At 42.9% G+C, this 12,691-nt stretch overlaps 1 protein-coding gene across 3 annotated transcripts in view; it reads left to right on the forward strand.

Annotated features, from left to right (window-relative positions):
- Window positions 1-1,646: 1,646 nt before the first annotated feature.
- The window catches only part of kdrl (kinase insert domain receptor like), a 30,750-nt gene continuing 19,705 nt past the window's right edge, over window positions 1,647-12,691 (forward strand). For all 3 annotated transcript variants that reach the window (XM_072437139.1, XM_072437124.1, XM_072437132.1), the window contains exons 1-3: window positions 1,647-1,815; window positions 11,705-11,795; window positions 12,355-12,557. In XM_072437139.1, the coding sequence (XP_072293240.1) occupies window positions 1,749-1,815; window positions 11,705-11,795; window positions 12,355-12,557 (361 nt within the window). In that variant the 5' untranslated portion in view covers window positions 1,647-1,748. The remainder of the gene's footprint in view (window positions 1,816-11,704; window positions 11,796-12,354; window positions 12,558-12,691) is intronic.

A 12,691-nucleotide genomic window follows, 5' to 3' on the forward strand; every position in this document is an offset into this window, starting at 1 on the left:
AAAGGAACCACTCTCCCGCTGACACACATTCATACAACAGTCTTTGAAAATACTGTAGTAGATAGGCAATTTCTCATGTTATCATTTTGTTTGGTGACATCAAATAGGTGTGGTCGGCCTTGGTCCAGCAATGTTTGAAATTAGCCTTGGTTACAAGTCTATTTATAGATACACAATATACAATTAATTGTTTGATTGAGCATTGTCCACATTTTTGTTAAGCATATGCTTCTGCATAATTTCACTGCAGCTTTTAAAATATTTTTGCTGATGTTTTCAATAGGTGAATATGTGTAAAGTGGAAGTGTGTTTGTTTGTTTGTTTCTTTTAATCTGTGCACTTCCATAACTTACACTTCACTTTATACTAATCATTGATGTGTTCAGAATGAAAGAAAAATAGGTTTTGTGGATATTAGATTATTTTCTGACCACTGAAAACTGGACTGACAAAGATGTGGCTGCATAGTGGTCACAGCCTCACTCACACAGGCACAGATTTATATGTGTAGGGTGTGGTGTCTTGAGTTGGGTTGAACTGCCAACCTTTGGGCCAGGAGTGAAAATGCATTAATTCTGTTTTACTACAGCTGGTTCCCGTTAGGGGCCGCGGGTGACTGAAGCCTATCCCGGTGTCTCAGGGTCAATACAGAGACAGAGACACACAGACAACCATTCACTCTCATATTCATTCACTGGGGACATTTTGAGTTGCAAATGTACCTAACACACATCTCTCACTGCTCCCCCATTAGCCCAGAACATAAGTAGAAGGCAGATGCAAGAATCTCTTAATAATAGTTTGATGTCACATTTGGAACAGGCCTGAATGTGCCCTCCAGGCAGCAGACACTGTACAGGCCCATCATGACTCTATATTCTTAAGTGGTCAAAATTATTAATTTAATGTACTCTCTTTAATCAAATAAATTTGACTGTTTTCATTGTGAAAAGGGGTAGGGCTAACATGTGGAATACCAACTTCTGATGTTTTATTTCTCTGACATCTACAGCTTTTCAAACACTTTCAAGACTTAATTTTTTACAAAGTTGGAAGTGTCCTACTCATTCACTCACCCAAAATAACACAGGTCTATCAAATAAGTCTTATTTTCCACTTATATTAGGCTATGTTATTATATCCCCCCAATGCAGGTTCTCCATGAGCCTAATATATTATGAAATGATATTGAATAAAGAATTGGATTTTCTATTTGGCACATTTAGAATAAGCTTCCATGTCTGTCAGGTTGACACAGGAAACTCTCCATAAGTCTGGGGTTTCTGAAGCGCGTCTCCCACGACAGTGACGTCGCGCGCGCCCTGCCTCCGTGCGTCAATAAAACGTGCCTCGCGCTCGGACTGTGAAGAACAGAGGGAGGAGAATTGTCTAAAGATCGCACAAAAGTGAGTGTGCGTTTTACTTGATGTAGTTTTGTTTCAGATTAGGCTGCCTGGCTTTCGATTGCACATTGCAACAGCGCGTTTATAGATTTTCTTTTGTTGGTTGAACATTTTATTGGATCCATCCAGAGTGAAACGAGCACCTGACCTGCGCTGATCCGGCGGTGGCAGCGGGACAGAGCCTCTGACCAGTCGCATCCCTGGAAATGGCACAACGCGCACGCAAATAATTGTTTTCATCTTGGAAGAAAGAACACGACTTGTGGACTTGTTTTGAGCCGAAACTTGGAATTTACGCTACCGCACAAATATCGTTTGGATATTTGCAAGAACAAAACTGACAGGATGCACCTTTATGACATTTTACAAGTGACAATGGTCTTTTTTTGGTGTACTTCGTTACTCGCGTACGGTGAGAACTGTTTTCATCTGTTTTGCTTAGTTTTAGCACTCTTTAGCAATGTTTGTGTCTGCCTTGAATGCTATTTTGTATTTACTTTTGTTACTCAATAGCGTTTTCCTTTCTATTATGAATGCTTGTTGCTAGTTTATATTGTGTTATTGTTGTTGTTGTTGTTGTTGTTGTTGTTGTTGTTGTTGTTGTTGTTGTATGTGGCTGTTTGTTTGTTTGTTTGTTTGTTTTTATTTACTTTTCTTTTCAGGTAGGGTTACATTTATGTTACGTTCATCAATCAGTGCCTTAGATTGGATGCAGTTTCTGATGAGCCCGCTAGAGGTCATCTTCTTTCAAATTCGATATCGACATATATACAGTGTAGAAATAATCTAGCAGGGCTCCATCAGGAATTCAGTCCATCCAAATTCTAACCAGTTAAAAGTCGTGGTGGTGACTCATATTTGCAATGGAAGGAGTACTTTTACGGACTACGACAGAGTCTGAGGAATAAAGTCTGGCGGTAATGCAACACTTGGATGCCAACCGCCATAAAACAACAACAACAACAACAACAACAACATATTTGACATAGTCTAAATGCTATTGGCATGTGCAATGTTGGGAAAGTTCACTTTCTACATGAACTAGTTCAGTTCATAGTTCATACTTCAAAATTTTGAACTAAGTTCACGGCTCCAAAAAATGAACTAGTTCAGTTCTTTTTTTCAATATTATTCTATAATGTTTCTAAATTATTTCCACAGCCCAAATACAACCACAGGCAGCAATTATTTTATCAGTTTTATGATGAAACTATGTGTCAGATTTCATCTTCATATCCAATTTTGAATCCTTACCCAGGATTTACATTCACAAGTTTGCACAGAAATGCAGATTGTTCCCATTCTCACCGACATTATCATAAAACTCACGTAACTGGGGCGACTCTTGCTGCTCAGTCGCGTCCGTGCTTCTTTTTGTTTTGATGCGCATGCGCAGTGCGGTGCGAGACGTGAAATCTCTGTCTGCTCTATCGGCCTCTACAAATCTGGAGCTCTCACACTTGCAAGACATAGGCTCTGGTCGGGCAACATAACAGTGTTTTTTGCCTTGAAGTCTCTAGAAATCTGACACTTTATTGAACGAAAATAAAAAGAACGAATTTGCCGTTCACAGACACCAGAATGAACGCGTTCACATTATCGTTTGTCAGCAGTAATACCGTTCGTTCAGTTCACGTTCACCAAACTTATGAACGCGTTCATGAACTTTCGTTCAATGAACGCGTTCAGGCACAACACTGAGTATGTGTAGGAGCGATAACTCCGGACTGTAAGGTGCTAGAGTTCCTGCCAGAGCACAACTGAAGGCCAGGAAGGTTAATCGGAAAAGACGAGAAGATATGAGGGGCTTTTGGTAGTTTAAATTAAGCTCACAATTACACACAGAGGGCAATACAATGTTGTTGTTGTTGTTGTTTTACGGCGGTTGGCATCCAAGTGTTGCATTACCGCCAGACTTTATTCCTCAGACTTTTCAGGGCTGTTGTTGTTGTTGTTGTTGTTGTTTTATGGCGGTTGGCATCCGAGTGTTGCATTACCGCCAGACTTTATTCCTCAGACGTTTCGTAGTCCTCAGACTCTGTCGTAGTCCGTAAAAGTACTCCTCCCATTGCTTTGGCGTTACAAAGCCCATGAGGTCATGATGTGTTTTTGTGACTAGAATAGTTGTTGTGTCAGAGACCAACCGGCTTTATTCCAGGGAGACTCTTCTTCACCTTCCTCGCCCTCTTTGACGGTCGGTGCTTTGGGAAGTACAAAGCCCATGAGCTCCACACTTGGAACCCATTCATATGACATATATACTTGTACCACTGTGTTTATGTGTCATTGTTTTCAAAGCCCATGGGATCAAAGCGGAAAGAATGAACTCGGCTCCACTCCAGGGAGACTCCTCCCCACCCTCCTCGCCCTCCTTGACGTTCGGCGCCCCGGAAGCACAAAGCCCATGAGATCATGGGACGTCTTTGTTGTTTTACAAAGCCCATGAGGTCATGGGACGTCTTTGTCGTTTTATCCCTTAGAAGTCCTTCTTCCATCACTTTGGCGTTTCTAGGCCCATGAAGTCCAAGCGCGTTAGAACATCCTCTTGCTCCTCATCCTCGGCTCAGTCTCCAACACCCCCCACCTCTATAAACGTTTACCCAGCCCTGTGCTACATAAGTAAGCAACCACAGCCTGACACAAACCCTGTGACTGGATCGCCAGAACGTTCCGCAGATTGAACTCCCGCCCATTATTCCGAAACCACAAGGCCAACCCGGCCCTTTCCCTATCATAAGCCTCACAGCAAATCAGCACATGCTCGACAGTCTCTGGCACCCGACAGTGACCACACAGACCGGTCGGATGTTTGCCTATCCTACTTAGTGACCAATTGAGTCCAGTATGGCCAATCCTCATGCGGGCGAAGGCCCTTTCCTCCCACGCGTTCCTGCCCATAGACCCGCAAGGACCCACACTACCCTGTATGTGATAGAGATGCCGTCCAGTAACACAGTGGCTCCAAAATTCCTGCCAAAGGCCGACCACATGACTCTTGATAACAGGCTTGATTTCAGATTTGCTTAACTCAACCGCCACATCAATTGATGGCCGCCGAAGGGAACGTTTAGCCAGTGCATCAGCCATTTCGTTACCATCCACCCCCACATGCGCAGGGACCCAAATGAAGGAAACCCTCACATCCTTCCTGGACAGGGAGAGCATCAGACAGAAGATGCCATTCAACACATCCTGTCTGCAATCCGATTTCCCAGATTTAATGCTTTGCAATGCAGAAAGGCTGTCAGAGGCCACCACAATGCCGCAACACTGCAAAGCAGATTCCGCCCATTCCAACGCCAACCGTATCGCTATAAGTTCCGACGTGAAAACAGAAAGGCGATCTGTCAACCTCTTCTTGACCGCTAGCCCCAGGTCAGGCACAAAATAAGCGGCGCCAGTACGCCCACTCTCAGGATCCCTAGACCCGTCGGTATAAATAAACACATCACCTGAGTGCTTATCGATGAGCGCTTGAACGGCAAACTGCGGTGCCCTCCCAGCGACTCCTCTAAGCTTGCCATGCAAGCTAACATCAACAGGAGCCGGGACAAACTTCCACGGAGCTATAGCAGACAAAGCCACCGACGGGCTCACACGCAGATCACCAACCCCCGCAAGCCGCGCCTTCGCATTTCCTACCTGGCTGAAAATCATACCGCCAGCCTCACTCTGCCCCCCATCAACCCTGAGAAAGTCCCTCACCGGGTGAGAGCTCGTATGACCTTGCACATTCACCCAGTAAGCCAACAGAAGTTCTAGCCTCCGGAGCCGTAACGGCAATTCCCCCAACTCAACCTGCAGCGCCGAGACAGGGGAGGTCCTAAAAGCCCTACAGCAGATGCGCAAGGCCTGGGCTTGCTCCACATCAAGCTTCTTTAAGTTAGTCTCAGCCGCAGACATGTAGGCTATACAGCCATAATCAATAGCCGCCCTCATGACGGCCCGATAAATACCCAGGAGCGAACTTTTCAGGGCAATACATATTTCTCCGCTTATACCTTGCCACAGGATCAAAGGAACAAAGGCGGAATGTAGCTGCTATGTAGTGTCACCAAGTCAAGGAACAAGGCCGGTGACAGCATAGGGCACTATGTGATGCAGGAGGAAAGAATAAAGGGTGGAATGCAGGGATGTCATAAGACATGGTGGTCGTCCCATGAACCACAAGAGCATAGAAAGAGTCTGAGGACTACGACAAAGTCTGAGGAATAAAGTCTGGCGGTAATGCAACACTTGGATGCCAACTGCCATAAAACAACAACAACAACAACAACACTGGACGGCATCTCTATCACATACAGGGTAGTGTGGGTCCTTGCGGGTCTATGGGCAGGAACGCGTGGGAGGAAAGGGCCTTCGCCCGCATGAGGATTGGCCATACTGGACTCAATTGGTCACTAAGTAGGATAGGCAAACATCCGACCGGTCTGTGTGGTCACTGTCGGGTGCCAGAGACTGTCGAGCATGTGCTGATTTGCTGTGAGGCTTATGATAGGGAAAGGGCCGGGTTGGCCTTGTGGTTTCGGAATAATGGGCGGGAGTTCAATCTGCGGAACGTTCTGGCGATCCAGTCACAGGGTTTGTGTCAGGCTGTGGTTGCTTACTTATGTAGCACAGGGCTGGGTAAACGTTTATAGAGGTGGGGGGTGTTGGAGACTGAGCCGAGGATGAGGAGCAAGAGGATGTTCTAACGCGCTTGGACTTCATGGGCCTAGAAACGCCAAAGTGATGGAAGAAGGACTTCTAAAGGATAAAACGACAAAGACGTCCCATGACCTCATGGGCTTTGTAAAACAACAAAGACGTCCCATGATCTCATGGGCTTTGTACTTCCAAAGCACCGAACGTCAAAGAGGGCGAGGAAGGTGAAGAAGAGTCTCCCTGGAATAAAGCCAGTTGGTCTCTGACACAACAACTGTTCTAGTCACAAAAACACATCATGACCTCATGGGCTTTGTAACGCCAAAGCGATGGGAGGAGTACTTTTACGGACTACGACAGAGTCTGAGGACTACGAAACGTCTGAGGAATAAAGTCTGGCGGTAATGCAACACTCGGATGCCAACCGCCATAAAACAACAACAACAACAACAACAACAACAACATAGAAACATAGGGGCCGCAGAGTCTGAGGACTACGACAAGGTCTGAGGAATAAAGTCTGGCGGTAATGCAACACTTGGATGCCAACCGCCATAAAACAACAACAACAACAACAACAACATAGGGGCCGCGGGGCCTTTTGTACAGTATGAGTCATTCTCAAGTAACGTTTGTCTTATCAAATCAGAGAATATTTGAACAAAATAGCATAATGTGCCAAGGTTATATTTGTCAGTAATTCTATTTGCATTACGCTTCCTGTCCAACACCAAATAAACAGCACATCCAAACAAAACTCTACCCCACTTATCACGCACAGCCTTTGACTACAATGTTTTTGAGTCGATTTCCTACACTGTCCACCACCAAAGCGTGGGAAAGACACAAGGAGGAAACGGATGCTGGGCCTGGAATTGTTCTGGCGCTCAAAGGTCACGGAAATGTGACACGCTACCTGAGCAAAGGCTTCTTCCAGTGCTTCTTGTCCATTTTTGAGGTCTGTCCACTCCTTACAAGACAATAGCCTTGGAAAAGTCGGCCATTCTTCTCCAAAGCTTCTGACAGGAGGACAAGTTGACAGGCTGTCTCTATCTTTGTCTGGATGTACAATCGTTATATTCATGTTTGCCCACTGACACAAAGGGTGTGGTTAGTTCCAAGCTCGTACCATGAACGGCATGCTGTTGGTGTGTCCTTGAGCAAAACACATCACTTTGTCACTGTAAGAATATCATGTGGGGATGAGGAATAATAGGGTGTTGGAGGGGCCAATGGGACAGATTTGTAGCCTCCTTTCTGTAGTTTATTATAGTTTATTAAGTTTATTCTCTCCAAGTGAATTAATAATGTAGCAGCGTTACTTTGAGAGGCTCGTCCGGCTTGTAAAGCGTAATACAAATCTTAAACATGATTAGTGAGCTAGTAATGAATGTTGTGCATGTGTTGCAGTAGTTGAAAAATTAAATATGCTTTACATTTTTGGTGTCATTACAACTTGCTCTTTAGATGGATACATTTGGATTTATTTGTCATACAAGTTAAGATACAGTCAACAATCCAATGAAATGTGTTTGGGTGAGAAGAACCCAACTCACATAAAAATAACACAGTAAATAAAGATAAAAACCAAGTGCTTTTTACATTTATATTTTCACACACACCTACATTCACACAAACCAGAAAATTGTATAATTGCTTATATTGCACACTGAAATTGCACTCTAGCCCGTCATAAAGTGTTCAAGTTATAAAGGATTATCTTATCTTATTTCAATTAGTGGCTACTTTCAATTCAGACAGAAAAGATCTTGTTGCGTTCTGTTGTTCATTTGGTGCTATTTTTGAGAATTGAAAGCATGATCTGGCGTGGACAACAGTAATGGGAGGTCGGCCAAAGCCTTATTTCTCTGTATCGTTTTTGATAAATACATATGAAACATAATGCACACGAAATATTAACTTGACCTGCAGTAGATTTCTAAACTAAAGCTTGTTCACCTGGACCACAACTTCAAAACGGTTCACTTTCAGACTTTGAGCCAGCAATACATTTTCCTTGTAACAACTATGGGATTTCAATTTCAAGGGCTTCACAAGGGCATAGTCTTAATCATATATAATGGAAAGGAATTTTCTGGCTTTACTTTGAGGACTTTTCATGCTGGAGATTCCTATTGTTGATGGGACTTAACTTTATATAACCTAGACTGGCCCCCCGTCATGACCAGATGTTCTAGTATTTGACTTTGTTATGGAGTCCTGGGCATTTTGCCTCTTTCTAATAAAAAAGGCAGACTTATGACAACCTTGTAGCCGGTAAAAAAATAAATAGAAAAATAGAATATATATATATATATATATATATATATATATATATATATATATATATATATATATATATATATATATATATATATATTCTAGTGGGAGTGGGATTTCAGGATGTGTAGTTATAACATGTTTTTATTTTTTCTTAAATGTCTTCTTAGTGGAATTGATTTTATGATTTTGTGTGCTGTCAAGTGTTTCCTTTTCCCAGGTCGCATTGTAAAAGAAGTCTCAATCTCAATGAGTTTACTTACCTGATTAAATAAAGATAACAAATAATTATTAAAGCCGCGGTAGCGGCAAGGATGGCTCTCGCCACCGTCGCAACCTCCTTCCCGTGCGACCGTGTTTTTATTTTACTTTATTCTTCAGCCTTATTTCTTCAGACTTTATTCTTTATTTTTTAGACTTTATTCTTTAAACCCCCTCCTCCCTGTGCCTCCGTCACCTAGCGACAGAGACCCGCCGCTAACGCTGATGCTAACGCTGATGCTAACGCTGATGCTAACGCTGATGCTAACGCTGATGCTGACGCTGATGCTGACGCTGATGCTAAGACCAAGGCACGAGAGGAAATGTTCCTTCAAAATAAAAGAGGAAGAGGAAGTAAAGGCATTAATTGCACCTCTGCTGGCCAATTGTGAAAATACACAATATCTGTAATGCATTTTTTTTCATGGCGTCTTGAGGAGAATATAACCCATGAGTTTTTCACACAACAGGTAGGGGGCGCTATAGAGTAAATTTGTTACATGGGTATTAATTATTTCCAATCAGATCATAAAAACGCATTAGTGAGTGAAATATGAGCTCCGTAGATCATTTCCATTAGACGTGACTTGTCCTTGAAAAAACAGGAAATTAAGCCTTTTTTGAGGGCGTGTTACGCAAACATTTTTTGAATATTTATTAAATTTCAATGTCTTCAGATATAAAAGGTGTTGTTTTGAGCTCGATCGGACAAAAAACCTAGGACAAGTACAATTTTGGGGGAAAAAAAGTAAAACGTGTCGGCATCACTTTGATTCAACATGGCTGACTTCCTGTTTATCATAGAGCGATGCTGCCAGGTGTGTTTTACTCGTCAAAGGTCAGAGGTCAAAGGTAGCTCTATCACTGTCCCAAGTCTCATGTGCCTAGGCCAAACATGAAGCGTTTCATGTTTTTTCTTTTTTGAACTAGTCGGCAGTGTTGGGACGGGCGTTCTCGCAAACCTCCATTTTATTGGAGTTCGGGCCGAGACGATCGCGTCTATGTCCCATGTGTGACATTCATCAATGTTCAGGGGGTCAAAAATGCCTAGTCTAGTCTCACTAGTCTCACTAGTCACACGAGTCACACTAGTCTCACGAGTCACACGAGTCACACGAGTCTCACTAGTCACACGAGTCACACGAGTCACACTAGTCTCACGAGTCTCACGAGTCTCACTAGTCACACGAGTCACACGAGTCTCACTAGTCTCACTAGTCACACCAGTCACACAAGTCTCACGAGTCACACTAGTCTCACTAGTCTCACTCGTCACGCGAGTCACACTAGTCACACGAGTCTCACTAGTCACACGAGTCACACAAGTCTCACGAGTCACACTAGTCTCACTAGTCTCACTCGTCACGCGAGTCACACTAGTCACACGAGTCACACTAGTCACACGAGTCTCACTAGTCACACCAGTCACACAAGTCTCACGAGTCACACTAGTCTCACTAGTCTCACTCGTCACGCGAGTCACACTAGTCACACGAGTCTCACTAGTCACACGAGTCACACAAGTCTCACGAGTCACACTAGTCTCACTAGTCTCACTCGTCACGCGAGTCACACTAGTCACACGAGTCACACTAGTCACACGAGTCTCACTAGTCACACCAGTCACACAAGTCTCACGAGTCACACTAGTCTCACTAGTCTCACTCGTCACGCGAGTCACACTAGTCACACGAGTCTCACTAGTCTCACTAGTCTCACTAGTCACACGAGTCACACTAGTCTCACTAGTCTCACTCGTCACGCGAGTCACACTAGTCACACGAGTCTCACTAGTCTCACTAGTCTCACTAGTCACACGAGTCACACTAGTCTCACTAATCTCACTAGTCACACGAGTCACACTAGTCACACGAGTCTCACTAGTCTCACTAGTCTCACTAGTCACACGAGTCACACTAGTCTCACTAGTCTCACTAGTCACACGAGTCTCACTAGTCTCACTAGTCTCACTAGTCACACGAGTCACACTAGTCTCACTAGTCTCACTAGTCACACGAGTCACACGAGTCACACGAGTCTCACTAGTCTCACTAGTCACACGAGTCACGCTAACTAGTGTGCCCGGCACAGTGGATCTTCACCACAGATTTTTACCTACCTTTGACTCAAACACTAAACTTTACCCAAATTTACCATTGCTTAATTATTGCATAAAAGAGGAGGTATTTCCCACAATCTTTTTGTTCTTACTGAGATGTCCTCACTTCCTTGTCATTGTGTGTTGTTACCAAATGTAATTTACAGTCATGGCACTGGCTTGCATCACACGTTTGAAACACTGTAAATACAAATAGACAATTGCAAATATTTACAATATTATTGTGTATTTTAAACATATTTCATGTTGTTAGTGACAGTCAACAGTTATACCTTCTTATTGTGCAATTATGGCCTTTGTCAATTTGAATTGGTGTGCATTATAGACTTAACTGAGACCCTCTTTTGTTCCTTCTCTCCTTAATGACTCCTAATTAGAACCAGCCCTCGGGTCTTTGAACCAACACAATAAGCACAATTTCTGGCCTCTTTTAGAAGTTCACTGGGAGAATGGGACACACAGCTGTTACTTGGGGTTAGGGGTGTCAGTGCTGGCTCGGTTCTGGTGAGAGCAAGTTTTAAGGCTTTTGTGGAGGAAGACAATCACAGGGTCACTTCTCCTGTGCTACACAGCTAGAACCCTGCTGTATTTTTTTTTATCTCTGTTACACTGTTAAGTCCTCCTAACAATAAGTGCAGTGTAATCAAGTGAATAAATGCAAGCTGTATGTTTTTGGATGTAGTTTGCTAAGATATTACAACATGAATATCCCTTTCCATCTCTTTTACCTTGGACAATAAAATACAACGCTATAATAAGTTATCAGGAAGTCAATGTTGAATGCTACTGAGTGGCAATGCCAATTATTTCATGAAGAAGCTGTTTTGAATGTGCGAGTTAGTAGGAAACGTTTACTCTCACTGCTTCCCCACAACATTTGGATGAAAAACAATTGATTTAACACAGATGTTGGATGAATCAATGATATTTCCTCTCACACATGCTAGACATAAAATAATCTGCTTCTAATGTTATGTACTAATGCTATAATCTACAGATCATGCAGAGGCCGCACACATCACAAGGACTTTGCCTGATGCAGCCCCTGTGATTCTTAAAAAGGGAGATTCAGTGTCCCTGATTTGCAGGTTTGTAACAACATACACTCAACAGACTATTTGTGTTAAATGAACTAGATGCATTTCTAAATCAATCCATCTGCTTTGTGGTTATTCCTGGAAAGAAACAAATAGTTGTTGGTTTCATCTGTGGTCTTTTGGGAATAACACGGTATTTGATAAGAATTTAGAGAATCTTGCCTAATTTCATCAGCCTGCCAAGAATGTTTTGTTCCACTTATCGTTCAAATGCATTGCTTCCCTACAAGGCCATATAACTACATGTCACTGGACAAACTGGAATGACCCTAAATTCTTTAAGCCTGTTAGAAATGTCATATGTTCCTCTGGGATTCCTTTATTGAAAGTTTTAAAAAAGGATGTTAAACGGAAAGATTGTGTAACTTGAATGCAGCGTTCAAAGGTTCCCATGCCAAATCTCAGCTTGTTAGTCAAACCTAAAAATAAACAGATTCCACCTCCAGTATGTCATTCTAAATTTAAATCAAATGTCATTGCATTACCGTGTTGACTGCATGGATCAAAATGTTGAGATATTGTTCTTTGTTTTCTCTCTTTTACCTATAAGAGGGAATCGTCCACTGCACTGGGAACTTGGCTCCGAACTCCGAGCAATCCCATCAGCAGGAGTGAAGGTGGGACACTGTGACTCAAGGCACCGCTCTGCTCCACACTGCGGCAAACTGACCATCACCAATCTGACCGCAAACGATACTGGAATATACAACTGCCAGTACTCTAATCGCAGCTCAATTTATATCTACGTCACAGGTAAGGTGGTACCTATCTTTATTTCTGCTTAATGAGCACATATTTTACACATCCAGAAAAAATATGCATTTGTGAAGTTATTATTAATACAATTTATTCATAAAAGAACAGTAATAACGTTGAGAATTGATTAA

The sequence above is a fragment of the Eucyclogobius newberryi genome, unplaced genomic scaffold, assembly GCF_026437365.1.
Source record: "Eucyclogobius newberryi isolate DKJ021-1_F unplaced genomic scaffold, fEucNew1.0.hap1 SCAF_11, whole genome shotgun sequence".
Classification (NCBI taxonomy): domain Eukaryota; kingdom Metazoa; phylum Chordata; class Actinopteri; order Gobiiformes; family Gobiidae; genus Eucyclogobius; species Eucyclogobius newberryi.